This window comes from Oncorhynchus clarkii, chromosome 13 (assembly GCF_045791955.1).
Source record: "Oncorhynchus clarkii lewisi isolate Uvic-CL-2024 chromosome 13, UVic_Ocla_1.0, whole genome shotgun sequence".
Lineage (NCBI taxonomy): Eukaryota > Metazoa > Chordata > Actinopteri > Salmoniformes > Salmonidae > Oncorhynchus > Oncorhynchus clarkii.
This window is the reverse complement of record NC_092159.1, coordinates 42380773-42407711: the sequence shown is the minus strand read 5'-3', so window position 1 is coordinate 42407711 and position 26939 is coordinate 42380773. Positions and strand designations below refer to the sequence as shown.

General features: G+C 41.8%; 1 protein-coding gene and 1 pseudogene across 2 annotated transcripts; one reads left to right on the top strand and one right to left on the bottom strand.

The window, feature by feature from the left end:
* On the top strand, positions 1 to 14921 carry LOC139364748 (GATOR1 complex protein NPRL3-like). 2 transcript variants are annotated; one of them, XM_071101779.1, is made up of 14 exons: positions 1 to 541; positions 642 to 711; positions 2406 to 2444; positions 3372 to 3504; positions 4991 to 5065; positions 6674 to 6827; positions 7095 to 7176; positions 7272 to 7409; positions 8010 to 8166; positions 8841 to 8947; positions 9381 to 9510; positions 9922 to 10114; positions 10362 to 10554; positions 11081 to 14921. In XM_071101779.1, exons 1-14 carry the CDS (start codon positions 343 to 345, stop codon positions 11244 to 11246), a joined length of 1836 nt encoding a protein of 611 aa, XP_070957880.1. In that variant the 5' UTR covers positions 1 to 342; the 3' UTR covers positions 11247 to 14921. The 2 variants fall into 2 exon arrangements, with proteins under 2 accessions (XP_070957880.1, XP_070957881.1); XM_071101780.1 differs by lacking the exon at positions 2406 to 2444.
* On the bottom strand, positions 12249 to 26465 carry LOC139423559 (uncharacterized; annotated as a pseudogene).
* Between the last annotated feature and the right edge of the window lie 474 nt (positions 26466 to 26939).

Here is a 26939-nt window from a genome sequence, read left to right as displayed (position 1 = left end):
ACATATCAGTGTAACACACAACATTGGCAGGCAGCCCTGAGCTGGAGTAGAGAAACAACACATCTAGCAGATAACGGAATTATATAAGTATTACAATATATTGTCACCAGTATATTACCGAATGTTGTTAAGTGGTTAATCAATGTAGCTAATGGTGTAACATAGGTAACATTAACCCTCAACATTTCTTAGGTGGCACAAGCTAGTTAGCTCGGAGCTAGCTATATTTGATCATTATTGGAAAGTCTGGCAAGTGGTAGCTAGGTTTCTTATAACCATGTAGCTAGCTACTGTAATGTTAAATATCAATTGACAAACAGTTTGCTAACTCGACGTTAAAATATGTACATTCATTCATCATCATTTGATTTACAAGGCGAGCGAAAATCTATGTATAAACAGTCTGAAAATAGCTTCTTCAAATGTGGTGAAAAGACAAGCCCTATCAGTGTAATTTTGGTTACTTCGGGTAGCCGAGGGAACAAATTGCTCTTTAGGTACCCATTTCAACGGGTTGCAGATTGCACATCATCACTCACGAGTAAGTAGTTCTTACTGTGTGTGTGACGTTAGCTTGCTATGTGGTGTGATATGTCAAATTTGGTAAACAAATCTTCTAATCTGATGTCTTTGCCCAATAGCAAAACAGCGAAGTCCATATGCATTGAACACTACAGGAGATGTTCTTGAAGACCCAGATGGAGATTCAAGGTATTGGTCATCATATTATGTCACCTACATAATGTTTCCATGTTTAGGTATATATCACGATGGGGAAATAAACAAAATCCCTTTGAATGGGGACTGTTAGCTTTCGAAAACCCTCATCCATGTGTCGGATTTTCAGCCATTACATTCGCCCGCATTTGGCTCGGTGTAAACTACAATTCCGATGCTGTGTTTTAAGGTTTAAAACCGTCAATAATCATCGCTTTCGAAGCGGTTTTCAAAACGTATGCTGATATGCCCCCTATCTTTCATGTCAGCGAGAAATAATCTTTCAAATAAAAAAGATACACTTACTTTAGTAGTTTTACACAGACCCATACACATTGTGTTTATGAACTACACTTCCTCCTCAGTTATCTTACACACAGGTGTTCGGAGCACGCTAGATAGCCAATTTGCACAGGTGGCGTCCAATGTCTTCCATCAACAAGCTCTGTAACATGGACATATGTCCGTGTGGGGAAACTAACCCAATAAAGGCGTGTAGTAACTTGAATAAAAAATAAAAAAGTATTTCTCACTGATAAGAGATGCTTGTTAATGTTTAAAGCAAAGTGTTTGGGCTCTCAACAAAACTCCCCTAGTCAGAAGATACTATCATCATTATGTGCTAAAGTAGTTAGCATTTATGAATTGGGAAGGGGACTGTGTGACACTGCACCAGCGTGACAGGCTTCAGCATATTCATCATACCTTTTGTTAACCAGTCAAGTTTTGGATATGTTCATATCAGAACAAAATTAGTCAACATTTGATTAAAACAATTGCGGCATGTGTGTTGGCTAGGGTCCTATTGGCTCTGGATCACCCAAGATGGCTAGGGTTGTATTTGTGCCCTCTTGCAAATGTGTCTGTGATATTACAGCATGGGTTCATGGTAATACACCCCTTATCTGTTGTTTGGAATATGTGATTATGAAAGTCACTCTATATGTATGTCAAATAAATGGATAGGTTACATGAGCTTTTTAACCTTGCTACATAAGTGCCTTTTGCTTAACATGTGGGCTTTTAAAGTGTTTGCTTTTTAATTTTCAAGTGACATTCAGATAAAAAGAAATGGCTGGCATGCAAAATAGTGGCCACTAGATACAGATTTTTTAAAATGAAAATTTCAGTCACTCATTTCATTTAAAAGGAAGAATTTAACAAAAATACAGATGCCTACAATTGATAGTTACTCAAATAAAAGCTACAGGCCTATTTACATCAAGTTTGGCCTACTCTTTACCTATTTCAACCCATCTATGATATTAACATGGTAATTACTCTAGTAACTTGTTGTTACTTAGTTATTGCTTTGTTGTTGCATTTTAATGGAGTTGAGTCCACTAACAAAAAAAACTAATGTTGACTACTATGTAATTACAAAGCAAATGATAAATTACTTTGTAATAACATGTTCATAACATTGTTACTGGGTTAATTATAGCATTTGTACTCTGGTACAAGAGCAATGCATCGTGAAGTGTTACAACATTTTCTGTAATCAAGTCTTTGGTACAAAAATGAGATCAATTTGCTTTAAAATATTTATTCAAGTCACTCTCAAGTGGTAATCTTGTTTAGCTTTTGTTTGTGATGTCCTTCTGTTATGCACTCTGTTCAATTGTCTGCTGCATTTTTTTTCTTCTGTTTGCGTTTTCTTTTTTTTTATGGCCCTATTCCCATTTCAGAGAACAAACTCCATTAACTGATCAACAGTTGGTAGCAGGGTAAGACCAAGTCATTCTAAAACCACCTTTCCTTTGTTTACAACACCCAACACCCTTGTCTTTATTCACTCCTTCCTTCCTGTTTTGTCTTGCATATATATATATATATATATATATATATATATATATATATATATATATATATCCTGTGTGTGTACATATATATATATATATATATACCTACGCCAACCTTAATCTCTGAAATTCCTGTTGAATTATTACAGATGGAATGATTCACTGGTCTATCTTGGTAAATCCTGCATTTCAATTAAGCCTTGTTAAGTGATTGCTCCAAAACCAGCGGACATAGATTCTTCAGTTCATTTAGCGTTGGAATCCACTTCATCTGATGATATTTGATTGTTGGGAAATCAATTCTGAATAGATACATAGACTTCTTCTACATGGCTAAACCAAGCAGAGCCATAATAACGTATTTCTCAGAACAAAAAAACATAGTGATGATTAAGATTGGATTAGAATCTGTCCCTTTTCGGTTGTCTGGTGGAATAATACCACCTAATGATGTTGATATAATTTGTATTGGATGATGGGGCCAGCCTACAGCATGAGCTATGTAAACCAGCATGAGTCTGTCACCTCCCCTTTACAAAGCCCTCACCTTCTCTGCCAGAGGGGGCTTATTCACTGTCGTCTCTCCTTTCCAAGTACTATTTACACCAGCTCCTCTCAAACTGTGATCCATCAATCAGGTTGCAGGCTGATCCATGTGATTAACTTAACCCTCCTATCCATAGAAACACTATGGCTACCATTATAGGTTGATGGACTAAACAATAAAACAAAGACAATGAAACCGAATTAGATATAATTGGCACTTTCTCAGATATCTTGTTGCTCTCCCCCTTCCTGCTCTACTCTCAGCTGGTTTACTTAGGTCTTTTTCTCCTCTCTTTCTCCAATAAGGTTCTCTGACATCATCCTCGCCACTATCTTGGCCACCAAGTCTGATATGTGTGGGAAGAAGTTTGAGCTGAAGATAGACAATGTGCGTTTTGTTGGGCACCCCACCCTCCTCCAGCATCCTCACACCATTCAGGTAAGATACTTTTTTTGTGAATTTGTGATGGCCTGAGCATAAATACACATTCACCCGCAGAGATTCTCTGTCAGTCAGTCCAGCAGTACCATGAGATCTGAATAATGACTGTATATGAATGGATGGACAAAGCCATCAGTCACGTGACACAATTCATCCCTTTGTGAAGACTCAATAGCACATTTGAAGCCAAGGAATTCAGTTAATATGGCATCTCATGGATATATAACACGCACAGTTTGAGCTGCTCCAGAAAGTGACGTTGCAGGCTAGCTCAGTGCTGCCCCCTCTCAATGAATATATCAAGTTGAAGGCCTACCGGGGTACTGCAGGCTTCCATTAGTCATTTAGTAGATGCTCTTCTGCAGAGCGATTTACAGGAGCAGCTAGGGTTAAGTGCCTTGCTCAAAGGCACATTGACAGATTTTTTACCTAGTTGGCTTCGGGATTAGAACCAGCAACCTTTTGGTTTTAAAATAATCAGTTCAAGGACGTACATCTGGTGTAATATAATAAATTATTGGTACCATGCTTGTCTTAGAATATTTTCATTTATTTACACGAAGATTGACATTTTCCCAATTGCGGTCGGCTTTGGCTTCATTGAGAGGGGGCAGTTCTTCTCCTCTCTATCTGAAACAGCAATTCTCCTTTGACTTCTAACTCCACTCTGAGACTGTGAATTCAGGTCACTCGCTCCATCTAGTGGAAGAAGTGCCTTACATCTGTGTTTTACAATCATTATTTGACAATTCACAGAAGTAAGATAGAATGGTTGAATATAAGGGGTGGGGGTGGAGAAATCATTTGGAGTGAAATTCTAGACAAATATTGAAATGGTTTGTAACGTAACTAAAACGTATCTATCCTAAGTAGGTTGATGATAGGTACTATTTCATTCACTGGACTACATGTAGCCTGTTAGAGGTCCCGATGAACCTGATAACAAATTACTCAACTAGTGCAGTGAATCATTTGCTTTCCATAAAGACATGTATTTAATCCATGTGATTTGTATGCTGTTGACTGTATCCAAATGGCAATTTCTCATCAGTGTGATCCCCTAATAACCGAGCCTGAGCCGTATGTTAGAATCTTTACAAAATGGCCCTTTTCAGAAATTATACCAACAATTCATGAGCTATCGCTCTCATAGAATGTTATTTCAAAGCTTAATTGAATACCTACTGTAATAAACCAAGCTTTAAAGAGTGCAATTATATATTTATGTATTTTTGTAAATAAGATGTTGAAAATTCCAGTATAAAAGGCACGAATAAAAGGAGCCATTTAAAGCTGTTTATTCTTGTCTAGAGAGCTTTGTCACAGGACTAACATGAATGTTTTCACTGTGTTGTTTATACATTTCAATACATACAATAGCAAGTATTATGATTTAAATAGTGACGTGCAAAGCCATTGATCATAGAATGATTTAGAACATCTTATATCTATTATATTTATTATCTTATTTCTTTCTGTCCAGGTGTCCAAGACAGACCCCTCACCTAAGAGGGAGATGCCCACCATGATCCTGTTCAGTGTTGTGTTTGCTCTGAGGGTAAGAACGTAATTTTTATTTTATTTTCTATAAATAGCTTTTTCTTTCCTCTTGAATATAATTACTGTCATGTCAATAATATTCATCTTAATTTGATGAATAAGTGCTAATACTCAGGTTTGGATTAGCTAAATGTTTTCCACATTATGTGCTTATTTTACAAACACCACATTCATTGGTGATAAATACATTTTGTCTAATTAAATAAAATAAATTGGCTGGTAATTTGGGTGGGTGAGGCCAGGTCAGGGAGAGTGCTTTCCCAGAAAGGGATGGGTCTCTTGGGGTGATAACATTCCAGCATGGGGTCTATCTGTGTTGGAAAGGAGGGTGAGAGCTGGGTGGGGGCAGTGGGCCCTGTTTAATCACTCTACCCAGCATGGCACTACCCTCCCCTGGGCATGACTCAGCCTGGCAGACTGCTGATTCACTGGAGGCTGCCTAGCCCTGCACAGCTGAGACTGGGCAGAATGTGCACAGTCATGTTCTAACCTCATATCTGCCCAACAACCCACCCAGCCTGTCACTCACTGGCATTTTCCACAGCTCTGCGCCTAACATGACAATGCAGAAAATGATGTCCTGCACTTTTGACTTGTTTGTTTTTTATTTTGAAATATGAGTCATTTGTTTAAATACGCTATTGATTCATATTTTTATATTCATATAAGTAATGTCACTCAATGTCGGTTCACCCAAAATTATTTAACTGCAATAAATAAAATTTGACATGAATGTATTGTTAAAATATCAGAGATTTTTTTTTATAGTATGCACATTTTTTAAATTAGCAGTTTGGAACTAGGGCAATTTTACCGCTCACATTTTTTAAATTAGCAGTTTGGAACTAGGGCCATTTTACCGCTCACATTTTTTAAATTAGCAGTTTGAAACTAGGGCCATTTTACCGCTCACATTTTTTAAATTAGCAGTTTGGAACTAGGGCCATTTTACCGCTCACATTTTTTAAATTAGCAGTTTGGAACTAGGGCCATTTTACCGCTCACATTTTTTAAATTAGCAGTTTGGAACTAGGGCCATTTTACCGCTCACATTTTTTAAATTAGCAGTTTGGAACTAGGGCCATTTTACCGCTCACATTTTTTTATTAAGTTATTATTGAACTGACTTGCCAGACCATAGATTCCCTATTTGTTACAATTACAATGTAATAATTGAGTAGATGCTCACAATTTCAACCAATGTGTTATAACCATTACATATTTCTAATCATCTATAAACTAATAATAAAGTACTTTTTAGTAGTAAAAAATGTAAGGGATATTTCGATATTTCAGAGTCTCTGCATGCAGTTTGAAGGAAGTTGCTAACTAGCTCAAGCGCAATTGCTAACTAGTGTTAGCGCAATGATTGGAAGTCTATAAACTTCTAGTAAGCATTGGCTCACGAAACAACCTTTCACTTCCTTCATACTGGACGCAGAGACATAAAAATGGTATCGACGAGTTCATCTGACTATGGGGAATTAGATAAATTGCCACAATCTCGAAGTATCACTTTAACCCAGTGTTGAAGTGTGATCAGTGTTCCAGTTGCTTTGCACCAGTGTCTCATAATGCCGTCTCTCTGTCCCTGCGCCTCTTACAGGCCAACGCCGACCCGTCAGTCATCAGCTGCATGCACAACCTGTCCCGGCGCATCGCCATCGCCCTGCAGCACGAGGAGCGCCGCTGCCAGTACCTCACCAGAGAGGCCAAGCTGATGCTGGCCGTGCAGGACGAGGTCACCAACATGACCGAGAGTGAGTCACATACTACATTACCCAAAACACACCACTCAGTGCTTGAGTCTAGCACCATAAAGTACCAGCCATTAAGTACCATATACCATGAAGTACCTACTTTACTCTGATAGCATTTTACAGAACAATGCATATATTTTCCTCTCCATATTGTTCCAAAGAAGATGGGGATGAGAGGTGTCTGTCAAAGTCTTCACGCGACATGGATTTACAATGTCATGGAGAGGTCAATGTATGTGACTTGATTTTCTGTGTTTTCGTTCTTAGCTGATGGCAGCCCTCAGTCACCGTTCAGACAAATCCTTCCTAAATGCAAGCTTGCCAGGGACTTGAAGGAGGCATATGACAGGTTTGTAAAAAGACCATACAAAGTCATGTATTTGTGGATAGTTTCTTTGTTCTTACAGTGCAGGTGTAATAATAGAGTCTGTGTTGTGTTTCTAGCCTGTGTACAACAGGGGTGGTGAGGCTCCATATCAACAACTGGCTGGAGGTGAGCTTCTGTTTACCTCACAAGATCCACCGGGTAGGGGGCAACCACGTACCCCCAGAGGCTCTGGAGCGTAGCCTCAAGGCCATAAGGTGTGTATGTGTGTGAGTTTGTCCTTTTGTGAGCTACTGAACACTGTTTGAGACGTGTGGGTTACAAGTTGTAACTGACGGCAGAACTTCGTAGGCTTTCATTGTATGTGGACATTAGGTTGATCAGAACTGTATTATGGAACGTTTTACAGTAATTATATACCGAGGCTGTGAGAGAGAAGTCTTTGTGGTAACAGTTAGCTCTTGTGGCCTGCTTCTTTATGTGGAACTATTAACTGCATCTGGTGAGCAGCTCCACCAATAATTTCCTGTAGGCCACAGCGCCACCTAATGGCGTTCTTTATTTACTTCTTCTGCCTTTCACATGCTTATGTTTAGTCAGACCAATGTTAGTATCTTCATCTCAAATTACTACTACAATTTTGCCCTTAGTAAAACATGCATTGGAACTTAAATATAAGCCATAATGATAGCTATATATTATGAGTATTTTCCAAGAGAGAAAATGTTGTACATTTGTAGCAACAAAGGGGCGCTAAGTGTATTTCCATACACTTCACGGACTATGTAGAATGTAACTAGTGATAATTAGTCATTAACATGGGCTCTGTGTTAAATGTATGTGTTGTTGTCCCCCAGGCCGTATCATGCTCTGCTGTTGCTGGACAGTGAGAAGGCTCTGCTGGCCCAGCTGCCTTTGGACTGCTCTCCTGCTCTGGTGCGCCTCATTAAGACCTGCTCTGCAGTCAAGAACCTGCAGCAGCTGGCACAGGATGCAGACCTGAACCTGCTACAGGTTGGTAGGAGCACCTTGCATCAGTACACACTAATACATGGGTATTTGACTGTTTATTATTTTAATACTTATTTTCTGTGTATTTGAGTATTTTCAAATAATGTGGCTGAATAAAATACTTCTATTGGAAGTATGTAAATGTATGTCAAATCATTTCCTATAAATAGCCTACAATTTGAAAGCATTTTCAAATACTAATTTCAAACACTTTTTTAAAATGCCCAGATTTAATGCATAGGAGTGTATTTGAGTCAGTGTATTTCCAAATACGTTCCAATATTCAACTACTTGTCTTTAAAAGTAAAATATAAATACTTACTTCCAAATGTATTTGAAAACAATTGAAAACCCTAAATAGTATTTGAAGCCAGGTTTAGTTGACATCGGCCCACTTTTGAACAGGGGACTATATTTGATTGTAAGTTGCTGAACACTAACATGCTGCAATATAAAGAATTGTCGATATAAAGAATAGCAAGTCATTACGAATTGTCCTCAATGTCACATCATGTTGTTGGTGTCATAATGTTGCTGTTCTCATACTGCCATCTAGTGGGGTAAATTATGAATCTTCTTTCTCTTCAGTAATATTTCATTTCAATAGACAGGTTCTGTCCATGCCCAATAATGCATTTTCACAGTTACATTTTTGTTTCTGTTTGTTGTGTGTGCAGATCTTCCAGATTGCTGCTCACCTGGTGTACTGGGGAAAAGCCATCATAGTGTACCCTCTGTGTGAGAACAATGTCTACATGCTGTCCCCACACGCCAACATCAGCCTGTGAGTATCTGTGTGTGTGTGTGTGTGTGTGTGTGAGTGTTTGAACAGTCTCGTGCTCCCTTTCTCTCCTTCTCTCATTCCTTCCATGCCTCATTAATAGGGTGTGTGCTGAGAGTTGGCTAAACTAATGAACCAGACACTGTAATCTGTACATCCATTTTATACCAACATAATAAGCTGTCATCATGAGCATCAGGGTGCTAATTTTGAATTATGACCTAACGATTGGATGGTGAATCTATAACAAAATGTGATGTCATATCATGTTAACCCATTATTTTTGTTGATTGAATTAGATTTTCTTTTGGTCACTCATGGTTTGTCTGTGTTTCGTACTGTAGACTGAAAGGATTCTCTCCAGCTTGAACATTTGTAACGGGTACAATATGAATATGAAGAAGTAAGGAATCACCATCTCCTTCTTCTTGCATAGGTACTCTCCATTGGCTGAGGCGTTTGGCCAGCAGTTCCCAGGTCATGACCTGCCTTCCATGCTGGCCAAGTTCTCCCTGCCTCTCTCACTGTCTGAGTTTAGGAACCCACTGGATGCGTCTGTGCAGGAGGTAGGTCTATTAGGAAATACACAAGCTCATTTTGACTAAAAGATAGCTTCCAGAAAGCTACTCGGCATATAATTGATACCTTAGAAATGCTGATGTCTGAAGCAGAAAGAGCGCCTGGGCTCTCTCCCACCCATTCCTGGTTTGGCCGAGCTCTCTAAGCGAAGATGATAAATTATAAAAGACATCACATCAACTCCATCCTTCTCAACATCTATTTTTCATGAGAACAGGACCAGAACACGCAGCTATTTCTTGGCTCTATTTTGGGCCAGGTTGGAACCTTTCTGTCTGAAACAGATGCGCCCAGTTACAGGGTGACACTTCTTCCAGTTCCACTTGTTCAGTTTTTTTCTTTGAGTGGTGCTTCTAACCCAGTGTGTCCCTTCTCCTTTCCCCTCCACCTCTGGCCAGGCCCAGCTGATCCAGATGGTGGTGTGGATGCTCCAGCGGCGCCTGCTGATCCAACTCCATACCTATGTGTGTCTGCTGGTCCCCCCCAGTGAGGAGGAGCCAGGTCTGCTGCGGGACGAGGAGCTCCCCCTGGTGGCCCGGGTGGGGGGACGCAGCCTCAGCACGCCCAGCGCACTCAGCTTCGGATCTCCAAGTATGTGAACTTCCCCTTCAACCAGCTGTCTTGCACTCTGGGGATGAAGTGTTGATGAAGTACGCTCTGTTTTTATGTACTACCGTACCTGGTTAACCTGTTCAATTCCTGTTCAAAAGGGTTACCTGCTACAGTTGTGCCTCTAGTCAGCTAATCATTAACCCCTGTCTGTCATTCCTTCTCCTCAATCAATGTCTGTCTCTCTCATTCTCTCCACCCCTCTCTCTCTCTCTCTCTCTCTGTGTAGCCAGCAGTGATGACATGACCCTGACCAGTCCCAGTATGGATAACTCCAGTGCAGAACTGCTTCCTGGTGGAGACTCTCCACTAAACAGGAGGATGACCGAGACGTTACTGGCCAGCCTGACAGAGCACGAGCGCCAGGTCATCCTCAATATCCCAGCTGCACAAAGTCCTGAAGACCTGCGCATGTTTGCCAGGTACAGTATGTCCCCTGCGCTTTACTAGTTGGCACCAAGGTGGGCTACTGTATTTTTAGTGGCGTAATGGCGCCCTCTATTGTGTAACAGCCAGTACGACAGGTGGGCTGGTTCATTTTGAAGGACCGGGGCTGGAGGCTCTTGTGACTAGTATATCTTCAGAACAAACATACATCTGTCAGCTTGGTCTTGTGGGGAATTAAAGGATTTTTGTTCAAGGCTTTGAAAAAAAAAAATAATAATCTCATCCTGTCTTCATGTAAGAATATATGGGAAAAATAATGGTATTTTTCAGTTGTGTAACAATTGCTGAGTTGCAGAAGTGAGAAAAAGCTTGAAGGAAAATGCCAAAGCCCTAAGCAGTGAATCAATAGTGTGACTGCATAGTGTGCAGGATGCACTAATGTGATTACTGGCTCTAACAAGTGCTGCTTCGTGCTAGATTTACTCAGCTAATGATTTGGTGAAGAATTTGCTTTAGTCTCATTTCTCTGCCTGTTGTGTGATGTTCCTTCCTTCTTTCCAGGCTGCTGCACTACTTCCGAGGGCACCATCACCTGGAGGAGATCATGTATAATGAAAACATGAGGCGATCTCAGCTGAAGACCCTCTTTGACAAATTCAGAAGTGTTCTGGTGGTCACCAACCATGAGGACCCTGTCATCTCCCTCTTCCAGTCTCCTCTGGAGTAGAGGTCTGTCATCTCCCTCCTCCACTCCCCTCTGGAGTAGAGGTCTGTCATCTCCCTCTTCCACTCTCCTCTGGAGTAGAGGTCTGTCATCTCCCTCTTCCACTCTCCTCTGGAGTAGAGGTCTGTCATCTCCCTCTTCCACTCTCCTCTGGAGTAGAGAGGGTAGAGAGAGTAAACAGGTCTGTCATGAGGTGAAGGACCCTTTCTGAAATACCAGACGGACAGAATGATACGGACTGCTGCTGTACAAAGGCCTTTATTATGGTGCTCACTGCTTCTAGCCAACTGTACTCATATCAATGCACCCCAAAACAATAAGATTTCTAAAATAATAACTGTCTGCTCTGCTTGGGGGACTGGGAGTGAATGTATGTAGCTTTTAGATTATTTAATTTGTCCCTTTCTCTCTTAGATGTTTTACGTTCAATGCCTTGTTTTCAATACTACATGATTGAATAACAGTGTGTGAAGAGCTTTAATGATACCTATAAATTGGGCAGTTTAAACACAGTACTCCACTTGAGCCTTTCCATTTGGGGGATTCCCAAAAGTGCTAAATCATCTCCAACAAACACAATGTAGGAAAACAACCTTAATGCTCATTCCAGGCTGCAGGCAAGGCTGCCTCCCCCAGGAGTCTCAGTGGGAGGGAAAGAATGAATAGATGCCAAACATCAGACATGCTGTTTCTGCTTTGAGAGAAGGAGCACGACGTTCCAAACATCTGCGAAATCATTGATTCCAAGAGAACTTTTCCAGCAAGGATGTTTATTAATGAGAATGACTGGAATGGAAATTCTAGTTGCTTTGATAGCAGGGAGGGGAGGCTAGATCAAATATTTTACAGATGTTTTGGCTTTGGGTATTTTGCAATGATTTCCCCATAGCTAGACCAAATTACTGAAATAGCTCATAGCTGACATTTTTCACTTGCATTATGTCTGTAAAAACATTAAGTATATACTCATCATGGTTTGATACAATTCCCAAAATATTCCCAGTTTCAACTCTGTCCTGTGTCACCATCACATACGTCCACTGAGGAGGACGCAAAGTCTGATATCACATTGTTGGCCAGTGAGTGAATCTGTATCTCTGCCTGTTTGTTCACTACACTCACACAGTGGTGACCACGCAGATAGAAGCGCAGGGGTTTGGTGGCCCATTCCCCATGAGAGTCAATGCCGATCCGGCTTGCTGAGACCACCTCCCTGAGGCCTGGCTCTTGCAGTCCTATCTGGGTGTCCCTCTCCAGCCACACCTCTGGGTCTGAGGCAAGGTCTCTCCGGTCGAAGCAGCGTGGTATGTCCAGGGCCTGGCACAGCTTTGAGGGACCATTGCATAGCTCTTTGTCCTTCAGGGGCCGGGCCCCCTCCCTCCGCCTGGTTGTCCGCAGCTGCTTCATCAGAGGCAGGCCATTTAGAGGCTCTAGAGCCCGCAGAAGCACAGCAGCACCCTCCCCTAGAGAGAACACACACAGGGAACGATAGAGTGGAGCCATACTGTCTCCTTCCTTTGACCTTTCTCCAGTGTGAATGAATGGATAATAACATGGTGCAACATATAATATAACGTCTTCAATAATGAGAAACAGTTGAAAAAAAGAGAACTATCACCTAATGAAAGTAACATGGGGGAGCCTGGGAGATGCAACACTACTTAGTCTCTAATGAGGTGATTTTCCTACAGACAAGGCCAACACACTGAACTTTTCTGCGTGTGGTTTTAATGGCAGTTTGGTTTATTACTGGTGGTTTGTTCCACTGCCTTCAGGGTAAGCCTGGCTGTTGTACTGTTTTGTTGTATGGTCTTACCTTGACTGGAAACATTCATACAGAGGTAGATGCCGTAGATGGGGTACACAAATCGATGGTGCCAGATTTCATAAACATCGCTGTGTTCCTCTCAGTGCATTTTCCCCCAGCAGAGTGAGAGGCTTTGTCCTCAGGCCTCAGTCTCCACCACCCTCCCTCTCAGCTCAGTGCCATCTGCACTCTGACACACCAATACCTTGCAGCACAAACAAGGGATGGCCTAAATAAAGACTTTCTTTCATGTTTGTCCTCAGTGGGTATGTCTTCAGTAGGAACTTGAGCTATTGTTGTCTCTGAAGAGAACTAGACTACATGTGTGGGGTCACAATAAGCCCTGCTGATGATGTATGTGTGCCAATGGCTGTGCAACCGCTAGCTGGACTCCAGTGTTGATACAGGAATACACAACACACATTTTAACCACCATGTTTAGCTAGATCATTCAACTCAAGAGGTGAACAAATTATTGTCTATGAACAATGACAAGCCACCAGGGTCTGACAATCTAGATGGAAAATTACTGAGGATAATAGCAGATGATATTGCCACATCTTCAATTTAAGCCTACTGTAGAGCGTGTGCCCTCAGGCCTGGAGGGAAGCTAAAGTCATTCCGCTACCCAAGTATAGTGAAGCTCCTTTACTGGCTCAAATAGCCGACCAGCCTGTTACCAACCCTTAGTAAACTTCTGGAAAAAAATTGTGTTTGACCACACAATGCTATTTTACAGTAAACAATTTGACAACAGAATTTCAACATGCTTATAGGGAAGGACACTCAACAAGCACAACACTTACACAAATGACAGACGATTGGCTGAGAGAAATTGATGATAAAATGACTGTGGGGCCTGTCTTGTTAGACTTCAGTGCAGCTTTTGACATTATCGATCAAAGTCTGCTGCTGGAAATGGCTTTACACCCCCTGCTATAATGTGGATAAAGAGTTACTTGTCTTAATTGAAGCCTATAGAATATCATCCAGTTAGAATCAGGAATTCCCCAGGGTAACTGTTTATGCCCCTTGATGTTTGAAATTTTTACTAACGACATGCCACTGACTGAGTAAAGCCAGAGTTTCTATGTATGCGGATGACTCAACACTATACACGTCAGCTACTACAGCAACTGAAATGACTGCAACACTCAACCAAGAGCTGCAGTTAGTTTCAGAGTTGGTGGCAAGGAATAAGTTAGCCCTAAATATTTCTAACACTAAAAGCATTGTATCTGGAACAAAACACTCACTAAACCCTAAACCTCAACTAAATCTTGTAATAAATCATGTGGAAATTGAGCAAGTTGAGATGACTAAACTGATTGGAGTAACAATAGATTGTAAACTGTCATGGTCAAGACATATTGATGCAGTAGTAGCTAAGATTGGGAGAAGTCTGTCTTTAATAAAGCGATGCTCTGCCTTCTTAACAAAACTATCAACAAGGCAGGTCCTACAGGCCCTAGTTTTGTCCCACCTTTTGTCCCACCTTGACTACTGTTCAGTCTTGTGGTCAGGTGCCACAAAAAAAGGACTTAGGAAAATTGTAATTGGCTCAGAACAGGACAGCACGACTGTTCCTTGGATGTACAGTTGAAGTCGGAAGTTTACATACACTTAGATTGGAGTCATTAAAACTTGTTTTCAACCACTTCACAAATTTCTTAACAAACTATAGTTTTGGCAAGTCGGTTAGGACGTCTACTTTGTGCATGACACAAGCAATTTTTCCAACAATTGTTTACAGACAGATTATTTCACTGTATCACAATTAATAGTATGCAAGTATAAATGCCATGGGACCACGCAGCCATCATACCGCTCAGGAAGGAGACGCGTTCTGTCTCCTAGAAATTAGCGATTTGTGAAAAGTGCAAATCAATCCCAGAACAACAGCAAAGGACCTTATGAAGATGCTGTAGGAAACGGGTACAAAAGTATCAATATCCGCAGTAAAGCGAGTCCTATATCGACATAACCTGAAAGGCCACTCAGCAAGGAAGAAGCCACTACTCCAAAACCGCCATAAAAATGCCAGACAGTTTGCAACTGCACATGGGGACAAAGATTGTACTTTTTGGAGAAATGTCCTCTGGTCTGATGAAACAAAAATTGAACTGTTTGGCCATAATGACCATCGTTATTTTTTTAGAAAAAGGGGGAAGCTTGCAAGCCAAAGAACACCATCCCAACCGTGAAGCATGGGGGTGACAGCATCATGTTGTGGGGGTGCTTTGCTGCAGGAGGGACTGGTGAACTTCACAAAATAGGTGGCAACATGAGAAAGGAAAATTATGTGGATATATTAAAGCAACATCTCAAGAAGTTAATGCTTGGTTGCAAATGGGTCTTCCAAATGGACAATGACCCCAAGCATAATTCCAAAGTTGTGGCAAAATGGCGTAAGGACAATAGAGTCAAGGTATTGGGGTGGCCATCACAAAGCCCTGACCTCAATCCTATAGAAAATTGGTGGGAAGAACTGAAAAAGTGTGTGCGAGCAAGGAGGCCTACAAACCTGACTCCGTTACACTAGCTCTGTCAGGAGGAATAGGCTAGTATTCACCCAACTTACTGTGGGAAGCTTGTGGAAGGCTACCCGAAACGTTTGACCCATGTTAAACTATTTAAAGGCAATGCTACCAAATACTAATTGAGTGTATGTAAACTTCTGACCCACTGGAAATGTGATAAAAGCTGAAATAAATCATTCTCTCTACTATTATTCTGACATTTCACATTCTTAAAATAAAGTGGTGATCCTAACTAACCTAAGACAGGTAGTTTTTACTAGGATTAAATGGCAGGAATTGTGAAAAACTGAGTTTAAATGTATTTGACTAAGGTGTATGTAAACGTCCGACTTCAACTGTACACAGAGAGCTAATATTAATAACATGAATGTCAATCTCTCCTGGCTGAAAGTGGAGGAGAGATTGACTTCATCACTACCTTTATTTATGAGAGGTATTGACATGTTGAATGCACCGAGCTGTCTGTCTAAACTACTGGCACACAGCTCGGACACCCATGCATACCCAAAGAGGTCTCTTCATAGTCCCCAAGTCCAGAACAGACTATGGGAGGCACACAGTACTACATAGCCATGACTACATGGAACTCTATTCCACATCAAGTAACTGACGCAAGCAGTAAAATTAGATTTAAAAAACACCTTAAGGAACATCGGGGACTGTGAAGCAACACAAACATTGGCACAGACACATGCATACACACACGATAACATACATACACATGGATGTAGTAATGTAGATATGTGGTAGTGGTGGAGTAGGGGCCTGAGGGCACACAGTGTGTTGTAAAATCTGTGAATGTATTGCAATGTTTTAAAATTGTATAAACTGCCTTCATTTTTGCTGGACCACAGGAAGAGTAATGGGATCCATAATAAATACAAAATCAACAGAGGCCATGAGACTCCACTGAGAAGGCATTTAGTATAGATGGAGCTGGGGGGGGGGGGGGGGGGGGGGGGGGGGACGACAAAGTAGTATAAAATGAGGTTAATGTGAGAAGGAAAACAATATTTCTCTACAAGATAAGTCCTCTCCCATCAGTTGTTTGGATCTCAGTCAGCACCAACTACTCAGAGTCAGAGTTTCTTTCAGTGCTGTTGAAAGAAGTCCCCATTGAGGAGAGCAATTATTTCAGCATTGAGCATAGGACTGTTCACAAACCACACAGTGTTCTGAGGCAGTGTGTGCTGGAAGTTTGGTGGAATGCATGATCACACCGGGGGGACCCAAGCTTCTCTGACAATTAACAACCAGCCCGGAAGCCTTGCCACATGATAATGGCTTTCATACTTTTTATTACAGCCTTCCTGTAAACTGGTCCAGACATAACTTAATTAAACACAAACATGCACAGGATTCATCCACTGGAGGGCTTAAAAAGAAGCAACGTGCAAAGGAGTAATGGCTAAGATTATTAATAGTCACTCTGCATACACAAGCACTTCCTGGCTTTGAAATTTGCTGGTTGTTTGAATGCAAGCAGTGTTTCTGTTCAGGATTAAAATAGATGACCTTTCCAACTCTTAGTTGCAACAATAATCCTCAGAGGTGACTACAGATTGTTACACCAGGTAATCATTTTTTTTGTTCCATGAAGTAATCCTACCATCTTGTCTATTTCAAGTCTTCTCTCATTGATCGAGACAGGTGTCTGTCCTTCATGACACGAGCACCTTGGGGTGGACACCCACCAGTCTCGATCAATGAGAAAATACTTGAAATAGACAAGATGGCGGCGTACAAATTGTTGGATTACTTCACGGAGCAAAAAAAATTCAATCACATTATCTGGTGTAACAATCTGTAGCTAAATCAGAGGTAGACATTAGTCCACAAAGAGCCCCCTTCCCATCACGGGGGCTGCCCTAGTCATAGGCCTACCTAATGTGTTATAATCTGTATCTGATCAAGGGTTTTTCAACAGTGGTTTGGGTTAAAATTATGTTTGATTCTAGGGAACGTATTTTGCCCAGGAATGCTTTAGCCAAACTTATACAGGGCTGGTTGAAGAACTCTTCTCCAAGCCTTTGTTGGTCCCCCTCCTTGGAGAAGTACTGACTCTTCACTGTCCCTGGTCTGACATCATCAACATCACCGCTCTCATGGTCATGGACGGTAGACCTCACCTGCCTCAGTGACACGCCCCTTTTTACTTGGCTCTCAGCTCTCTGGTCACCATAGCAGCACCCACTCGTAGCACATGCGCTCCAGCAGGTATATCTCACTGGTCACCCCCAAAGCCAATTCCTCCTTTGGTCGTCTTTCCTTCCAGTTCTCTGCTGCCCATGACTGGAACGAATTGCAAAAATCTCTGAAGCTGGAGACTCACATCTCCCTCACTAGCTTTAAGCACCAGCTGTCAGAGCAGCTTACAGATCACTGCACCAGTACATAGCCCATCTGTAAACAGCACATCTATCTACCTACCTCTGTGTTGTTGTATGTGTCGAATTGCTACGCTTTATCTTGGCCAGGTCGCAGTTGCAAATGAGGACTTGTTCTCAACTAGCATACCTGGTTAAATAAGGGTGAAATAAATAAACGGATACTTGTGTCCTCTTTCGCCCTGACATGCTACATTGCTTGATGTACCTGAGCTTGTAATCGAGTGAAAATAGCTACCTAGCCAGAGATAATTATAACTCTTTCATCTGTGACCTAGCTTGTTAAACTAGACATGTTTTTTGCCTATAAGGTTAAACGCATTTTTGTTTTGTTGCAACGATGTAGGTTTGTTGAGGCACATTTATGTTAGCCAGAACATACAGGCCTATTCAGTATGCAACATCAATCATGTCCGTTTCCTATGTATTAATCTGAAATTGGGTTTGCACCCACAAATGATTTGATATAGGAAATATTTGTCAAAAACCGGGTTGGCCTGCTAGTTAGCTAGCTGTATAGCGTGTGATGCTGGGGCTTCTGCTGAGTTGATAACTAAATGGGAAGGTGGTAATTTCACCAGTTGTGAACTCGTAAATTCTAGTTGGGTGCATTCAACTTCTTGAGAAACGCCGATTGGCTCATGTCAACCATCGACAAAAAGTACAGCTATCACGCTCGCAAGCAAATTATAGTGTTAAAAAAACACATTAATAGATTACTTCTATAAATACTATTTTGTTGTTGCATTTTACTGCCGAAAATGCTGTTATTGAGACCGTTTCCTTAATATTACGTCAGAGTTCAGCATGTGTGAGAAATCGGAGCTCGGGGATGGTACACGAGTTGTCCGCTGGTAGACTCGTTGGAGGTTCGTTCAACTGGATTTTTACCAGTGTGGTAAATACCAGATGCCCACTTGGTTATAAACGCAGCATTTTCTTTTGACTCCTGTTAAAGAGACCACACACATCAGATGAACAAATTCAATCCAAAAATGTATTTATAAAATGTGCTCTCTTATATAGAGAATTTAATTTATGTGAAGTAAATTATGTGATTGAATGGAGGGGGAAAATATGTTCTAATTTCCACTTATTTTTCCCATTCTACTTCTTTATTTTCTTTTTGTTTCTCACATCAACTCACAAAAGAAAATCACTATTTAGGCTACCATAGCTACATTAACAAGTGGTTGTGCAATTTGACATTGTAAATCTTTGCTCACAGGCACAGCAGATCATCGTCACTTACAGGGGACCTATAGGGGATGTTTCAAATGAGTGACTTGACCTTTGTGTAAACCTAGGATGAGTGTTGAGTTTCCCTTCACACTTTCTCTTTGTTCACAGTGAATACCTTCCAGCTGTGTTGCTTGGACTGCCAGCGAGACTCAAAGCAGGTGACTGGGGCGATGGATTCACAGTGAATACCTTCCAGCTGTGTTGCTTGGACTGCCAGCGAGACTCAAAGCAGGTGACTGGGGCGATGGATTCACAGTGAATACCTTCCAGCTGTGTTGCTTGGACTGCCAGCGAGACTCAAAGCAGGTGACTGGGGCGATGGATTCACAGTGACATCAGATTGTGTCAGCTTCCTGTTATTTTATGAATATTTTGTCTTGGCCATGGCTGAATGAGAATATGTCTGTTAGCTGATCCTGATAAGGTAATGGCCTTTGTCTGGTTACGTTCATAACAGTCATAGTTATTGACCCATGCCAAAGTTATTTAAACTTTTTTTGTGGTTTGCTGAACACATTCCATGGATTTCACTTCACATTGCACACATTTAGAGCATCTGGATGGCTCCCTAGAGATGGCATTTCACTTTGCTACTCTCAATTTGTTTTTGTTTTGTTTTTTTATCTCAATCGAAACATTACAAAACATTAAGAAAAACCTCCTAATATTGAGTTGTACAATCTCAAAGGGGAATTTCGTACTGCATGTAGTAGACCTGGATCCACTCTTTCCTCTTTCTGCCTTCTCATTTGACACAACTTCATTGGGAAAACAGTGCTGGTTTAATAAGCGGATATAAATAGTTCTGATGTCCTCGTGCCTGCCCGCCCGTGCCCAGGAAGAGGGCTGTCTGCACCAGGCAGCTTGGCCCCAGGCTGTGTTGACCAATGTGCCAGTCTGGCCGTCTATAACAGAATGTGACACGAGCGTGAACACAGCATGGCACACTGGGAATGAAGTACAGTACAGAAGTCTGTCCATTATCCTCGTGTTTAAAATGTTTTTGTGACACAACAGTTTAGGAGGCCTTTCAGAGGTAGTGATATGAAATGAGCTATTATTTTTTAATATGCCATGGAATTTCATAGTCAGGCGGTATGGTCCGGTATGGCGTCCCAGCAAAATAAATAGTGGAGGTACACCATACTGCTACAACATGAGCCTGTGACATAATTAAAACCAAATGTCAACAGAACTGTATGCTGTTACACCCCTTTTTTATCACGGAAGTCAGAGGCATGAAAAATGAGGGAATGGACTTGAAAACGTGTGGTGGCCTATAGCCTACGCTCCAAAATGCAATGTGGTTCGATGAGAACACGGACATTTTGGCAAGGCAGAGATGAGTGGGCGACACCGACACACGCACGGACAGCAGTGGAGGCATACATTCTGGCCTAATGACAATCACCAAAATATCATCACACTTTTTGGTCTTTTATGTAATCGATGTCTCTTTCCTTTCACCACTGTTTTGGAGGCTGGAAATATGTTGCAAGTGAATGAACGTGCGCTGGTAGCCTAGTAAAGGAGCCCTTTGAAGTGATGATTCGACAATCAGATGAAAACACCATTTATGCCACAATAAAAGGTTTATACATTTGAAATGATTCATCTTTATGAATAGGCCCACAGAGATCCTATTGAATTAATAGGGATTCTATATGTAATTCTATGATTAGCTCCATACAATGTTTGGTACAGGCCTATGAGTTCCAGTACTGGGAAGAAATGAATTCTACTTTCAGCCTACCTCCCACTTTCAGTATTACTCACTGAAAACTGCCTGCAATAACAACAATTCTAGAAAATAGAAACAGCAGATGATTTGAGAAAGATGTGGTGCTTCAGTATTATGATGCAGAGTCACTTTCCACTCCCTTTTTGGATTTCACATTCTTCTAGGACTTAACTTTGCAGGATGAGAGTGGGCCCCATGTTGGCCAGGTTTGCTTGACATTGTGTGATGGTTAGTAACTCTGATGGGATTGACAGACTTTGGGGTTTCTAGCTTGGTCCCCCATGCCTCTGCCCTGCTGTACAGTTCTGTCATCAGCACCAGCCAGACCCTGCTCCCAGCCGCCTGGTCTACCACCTTCTCCTCCTGCTCCCCGAAGACAGCCTGCTCAGCTGCTCTAAACCAGCACAGGAACACAGGAGTAGAGGGGAACATGGTGGAGCCTGTGTCCCATGGTTCAGTGACAGGCCCGTCTGAAGCCTTTCCAAGGCAGGCCTCTTGCACTTAAGGGAGAGGGAAGTGGTCGCAGTCTGTTACCAAGCAACAGGCTGCTAGGATCAAGCTGGAGAAGAGGGAGAGAAGACCCAGAGCTAAAGGCGGTTACTGCACCTCCTAGAAAACAAGTCCATTTAAATCAGTTGTCAGTCAACTGTCAGGCCCATCATCTGTAGTGAAGCTGATAGACTGGGAGATGTGTGGCCTTAAGGACTAGGTTTATTTACGCTAGCCCATATCGTAGTTGATCAAATTATGGGAGTTAAGTGATCTTGGACTAGCAGTGTATGTTCTTTATTACATCTTTCCTCATATTAAGGCTGGCTTTTCTCTCTAGTTTTGGTCGGTTGCCACTCCTGAGAAAAGATGATACTGTATATTTCAATCGGAGAAATGCAATGCATGGTTGGGTGGTGATGTACTAACTGCTGATCTCTGCACCCCAGCAGTGCCTCCCTGTGTGGATCAGTCAGTCAGTCAAACGTTTTGGAGGCCTGCCAGAGACAGCAGTGTGCTTGTGGAGTGGTGGTCTTATGTGTAAGCATGGCAGAAATAGGTGAAGGGCATACAGGAAGTTGCCAGTAGGGGGTAAGTTGATATCAGTAACTTAAGGATGGCATAAACATTCCCAGATCTAATATTTGCATGGCTCGTTTCTATGATGTCATGGCAGCTGTCCTGTAGTACTTTTATCACTTGCTCTTGTGTGACCAAGTGATCAAATTTTCCATATTTAGAAGATATGTGGAGATCTGATTGGTTTTATTGAAGATATCATCGTTATCAAGAACTTTGATTTTATTCTCTCTCAATCATTTGGGAATGTATACTGGGCTATTTCACAGTAATGGAATAACAGAATGAGACTTTGATTATTCACTTTAATAGTACGCCAAACAAAAACAATTGATTGCAAAAGTTAAACAAACCATACAACTCTATGCACAAGGACTAGTTTGAACAATTTCCACTGAAAATTGTACAAAAACAGTCTTACCAAACTTTACATCTGAACTGTTTGAGTAACAGAATGACGATAACATTTTCCTCAGTTTATGTGACGTTTTCCAAACTCCCTGTTAAATGTTTACTCTGAATTAGGATTCAAAGATGTCTGCAGAAAGAATAGGGTGTCAGCTATGATAAAACACCTTTGGGTTGTTGAACTACAGTAAATTAAGTTGATTAACATCTGGTTAGAGAATGATGGCAGGGGTCTTTACTTCAACATTGTTGTGTTTTAATGTACTTCTGTTACCTTTTAAGACTTGTTCTGCCAGATGTTTCCTAAGACCCCTTTAAAAGCCTTGGCTTATTCCTAATTCATTAGAATGACAATGGTTGAAAAATGTATATACAGTGCATTCAAAAACTAATCAGACCCCATGACTTTTTCACATTTTGTTACGTTACAGCCTTATTCTAAAATGAATGAAATCGTTTTCCCCCCTCATTAATCTACACACAATACCCCGTAATGACAAAGCAAAAACAGGTTTTTAGACATTTCTGCACATCTATTAAAAATAAAAACTGAAATATGACATTGACATAAGTATTCAGACCCATTACTCGGTACTTTGCTGAAGCACCTTTGGCAGCGATTACAGCCTCGAGTCTTCTTGGGTTTGACGCTACAAGCTTGGCACACCCAATCTTCTCTGCAGATCCTATCAAGCTCTGTCATGTTGGATGGGGAGCGTTGCTGTATAGCTATTTTCAGGACTCTCCAGAGATGTTTGATCGGGTTCAAGTCTGGACTCTGGCTGTGCCACTCAAGGACATTCAGAACTGAAGCCACTACTGCGTTGTCTTGGCTGTGTTCTTAGGGTCGTTGTCCTGTTGGAAGGTGAACCTTCTCCCCAGTCTGAGGTCCTGAGCACTCTGGAGCAGGTTTTCATCAAGGATCTCTCTGTACTTTGCTCTGTTCATCTTTCCCTCAATCCTGACTAGTCTCCCAGTCCCTGCCGCTGAAAAACCAGCCCCACAGCATGACGCTCCACCACAATGCTTCACCGTAGAGATGGTGCCAGGTTTCCTCTAGACGTGACGTTTGGCATTCAGGCCAAAGAGTTCAATCTTGGTTTCATCAGACCAGAGAGTCTTGTTTCTCATGGTCTGAGAGTCCTTTAGGTGCCTTTTGGCAAACTCCAAGCGTGCTGTCATGTGCCTTTTACAGAGGAGTGGCTTCCGTCTGGCCACTCAACCATAAAGGCCTGATTGGTGGAATGCTGCAGAGATGGTTGTCCTTCTAGAGGGTTCTCCCATCCCCACAGAGGAACTCTGGAGCTCTGTCAGGGTGATCATCGGGTTCTTGGTCACATCCCTGACCAAGGCCCTTCTCCCTCGATTGCTCAGTTTGGCCGCGTGGCCAGCTATAGGAAGAGTCTTGGTGTTTCTAAACTTCTTCCATTTTGGCACCCAGATCTATGCTTCGACACAATCCTGTCTTGGAGTTCTACAGACAATTCCTTTGACCTCATGACTTGGTTTTTGCTCTGACATGCACTGTCAACTGTGGGACCTTATATAGACAGGTGTGTGCAAATCATGTCCAATCAATTGAATTTACCACAGGTGGACTCCAATCAAGTTGTAGAAACATCTCAAGGATGATCAATGGAAACAGGATGCACCTGAGCTCAATTTCGAGTCTTAAAGCTAAGGGTCTGAATGCGTATGTAAATAAGGTATTTCTGTTTTATATATTTTTTTATACATTTGCAAAACATTTTAAAACCCTGTTTTCACTTTGTTATTATGGGGTAATGTGTGTATATTGATGAGGCACATTTTTTATTTAATCCATTTTAGAATAAGGCTGTAACGTAACAAAATGTGGAAATAGTGAAGGGGTCTGAATACTTTCCGAATGCAAATGCCTTACATTTTTATGTGGCGATAGAGAAAAGGGTAGCTGATCATTATCCAAAAATAACAGAGAGCGCAACCATTTTGAGTACGTCAATTCCTTGCCTTACTTTAGAACTTTGAGTACATCAACATTGGAAATCAAACACTTCTATGCCTTGAGGGCAGCATGTTGAAGTTATTGGAACATCATGTGTGGCCAATGTGGAGACCAGGTGTCATTTAATTCCTATTGGCGACAAGTCTGTGACTGACTGATGGTGAGCTGAGGTGGGAGCCAGACACAAACCCCCAGGGCAGCTCTTGTAGTAGAGGCCAGGGATGGTTGGATGACTCTGTCATATATCTGATCTGATGGTCTGGCTGAGGCCATCGTTGCCATGCTCTGGCTCTATCTGTTGGCTCGGTTATCTGTGTTTCCTGTGACTGTCAGCAGTGTGGATGGGCTCTGGGCCGGGCCTGGCAGCTTGGCTGTGCCACTGATGAGTTAAATGGGCTGGGTGGGTAGTGGTGGGTAGAGCTTGGCTGTCCTTTTGAATTCTGGCCTTCTTTCATCTCTGAAGTGAACATAGCTATGACGATGCTTCTTTGCAGGGATGCCAATGACCTGTCTGTGATGCACAGATGGTTGGTCTCCGTACAACAACTAGAATGTATCAGCCAGCGCAAGTCAGCACAGGCTGTCTAAATATCTAATAGCATTGTGACTCATAGCCCCCTAATTGCACTGAACAAACATATAAATGCAACATGTAAAGTGCTGGTCCCCATGTTTCATGAGCTGAAATAAAAGATCCCAGAAATGTTTCATACTGTATGCACAAAAATATTCCCCTTCACAAGGTTCACCTGTGTAATGATCATGATGTTTAATCAGCTTCTAGATATGCCACACCTGTCAGGTGGATGGATTATCTTGGCAAAGGAGAAATGCCAGGGATGTGAACACATGGGATGGGATGAGATCTTTTATTTCAGCTCATGAAACATGGGACCAACACTTTAGATGTTGCGTTTATATTTTTGTTCAGTATACTTAGGATTTACTCAAGCATATTTGAAGCCACTAACCAATCATAAAGCCATAACATGAGGGTTGCATTCTAGTCCATTAAGAATACAGAATACAAATACATTTTTGTTTTCCATTGAAAAAGGTTTTGCTACGGTGTTCCCTACTGAACATGACCCAATAGGAATTCACTCTGACCCACCAGTGACTTTTGCTGTTTGTAAAAGGTGTTTGGAAGATGTATTGCTCTCATAGAAATCCCCTGAAGCTGTCGATGCAGGCATCTCTGTAAGACAACATATTAACTGTGCTTTCACATGGTGCGATATGCAATGATTTACCTATTAAATGTTTTAAACAGACAGATGCCAATCCTCTCATGTTTCAGTGGAGCACCTGCTTGGCTTAGTGTGCTCAGTGTACCACACCAAGGAGAAGAAGCAAAGCCATACTGTTTGAGAGTATTAAATCCTGCATGCTTTTCATTAGGCTTCCCCCTATGCCAAATGTATATTATCTTCATACTACACTGAACAAAAATATAAATACAACATGTAAAGTGTTGTTTCATGAGCTCAAACATTTTCCATACGCACAAAAAGCTTATTTATCTCTTATTTATCTCAAATTGGGCAGAAACTTGTTTACATCCCTGTTAGTGAGCATTTCTCCTTTGGCAAGATAATATATCCACCTGACAGGTGTGGCATATCAAGAAGCTGATTAAACACCATGATCATTACACAGGTGCAACTTGTGCTGGGGACAATGAAAGGCCACTAAAAATGTGCAGTTTTGTCACACAACACAATGCCACAGATGTCTCATGTTTTGAGATAGCGTGCAATTGGCATGTTGACTGCAGAGATGTTTCCAGAAAATTGAATGTCAATTTCTCTACCATAAGCCACCACCAATGTCATTTTAGAGATTTTAGCAGTCCGTCCAACCAGCCTCACAACTGCAGACCACATGTAACCAAGCCAGCCCAGGACCTCCACATCCAGCTTCTTCACCTGCGGGATCGTCTGAGTCCAGCCACCCAGACGGCTGATAAAACGGTGGGTTTGTACAACGGAAGAATTGCTGCACAAACTGTCAGAAGCCGTCTCAGGGAAGCTCATCGGCATGCTCGTTGTCCTCACCAGGGTCTTGGCCTGACTGTAACGACTTCAGTGGGCAAATGCTCACCTTCGATGTCGAACTGACACGCTGGAGAAGTGTGCTCTTTACAGATGTATCCTGGTTTAAACTGTACTAGGCAGATGGTGTTGTGTGGGTGAGTGGTTTGCTGATGTCAACATTGTGAACAGAGTGCCCCATGGTGGCAGTGGGGTTATGGTATGGGCAGGCATAAACTACGGACAATGAACATTATTGCATTTTATCGATGGCAATTTGAATGCACAGAGATACCGTGACGAGATTCCGAGGCCCATTGTTGTGCCATTTATCCGCCGCCATCACCTCATGTGTCACACCCTGGTCAAAGTATTTTGTGTTTATCTTTATTTATTTGGTCAGGCCAGGGTGTGGCATGGGTTTTTGTATGTGGTGTGTATGTATGGGGATTGTAGCTAGTGGGGTGTTCTAGTTAAGTCTAT

What these genes read in the sequence shown, in the direction of transcription:
- LOC139364748 (XM_071101779.1), top strand. Translation starts at nt 343, where the DNA reads ATGTACATTCATTCATCATCATTTGATTTACAAGGCGAGCGAAAATCT. An exon ending in GATCAACAGTTGGTAGCAGG is followed by an intron (nt 2,445 to 3,371) that starts GTAAGACCAAGT and finishes TTCTCCAATAAG; the next exon opens with GTTCTCTGACATCATCCTCG. An exon ending in TGGATGCGTCTGTGCAGGAG is followed by an intron (nt 9,511 to 9,921) that starts GTAGGTCTATTA and finishes ACCTCTGGCCAG; the next exon opens with GCCCAGCTGATCCAGATGGT.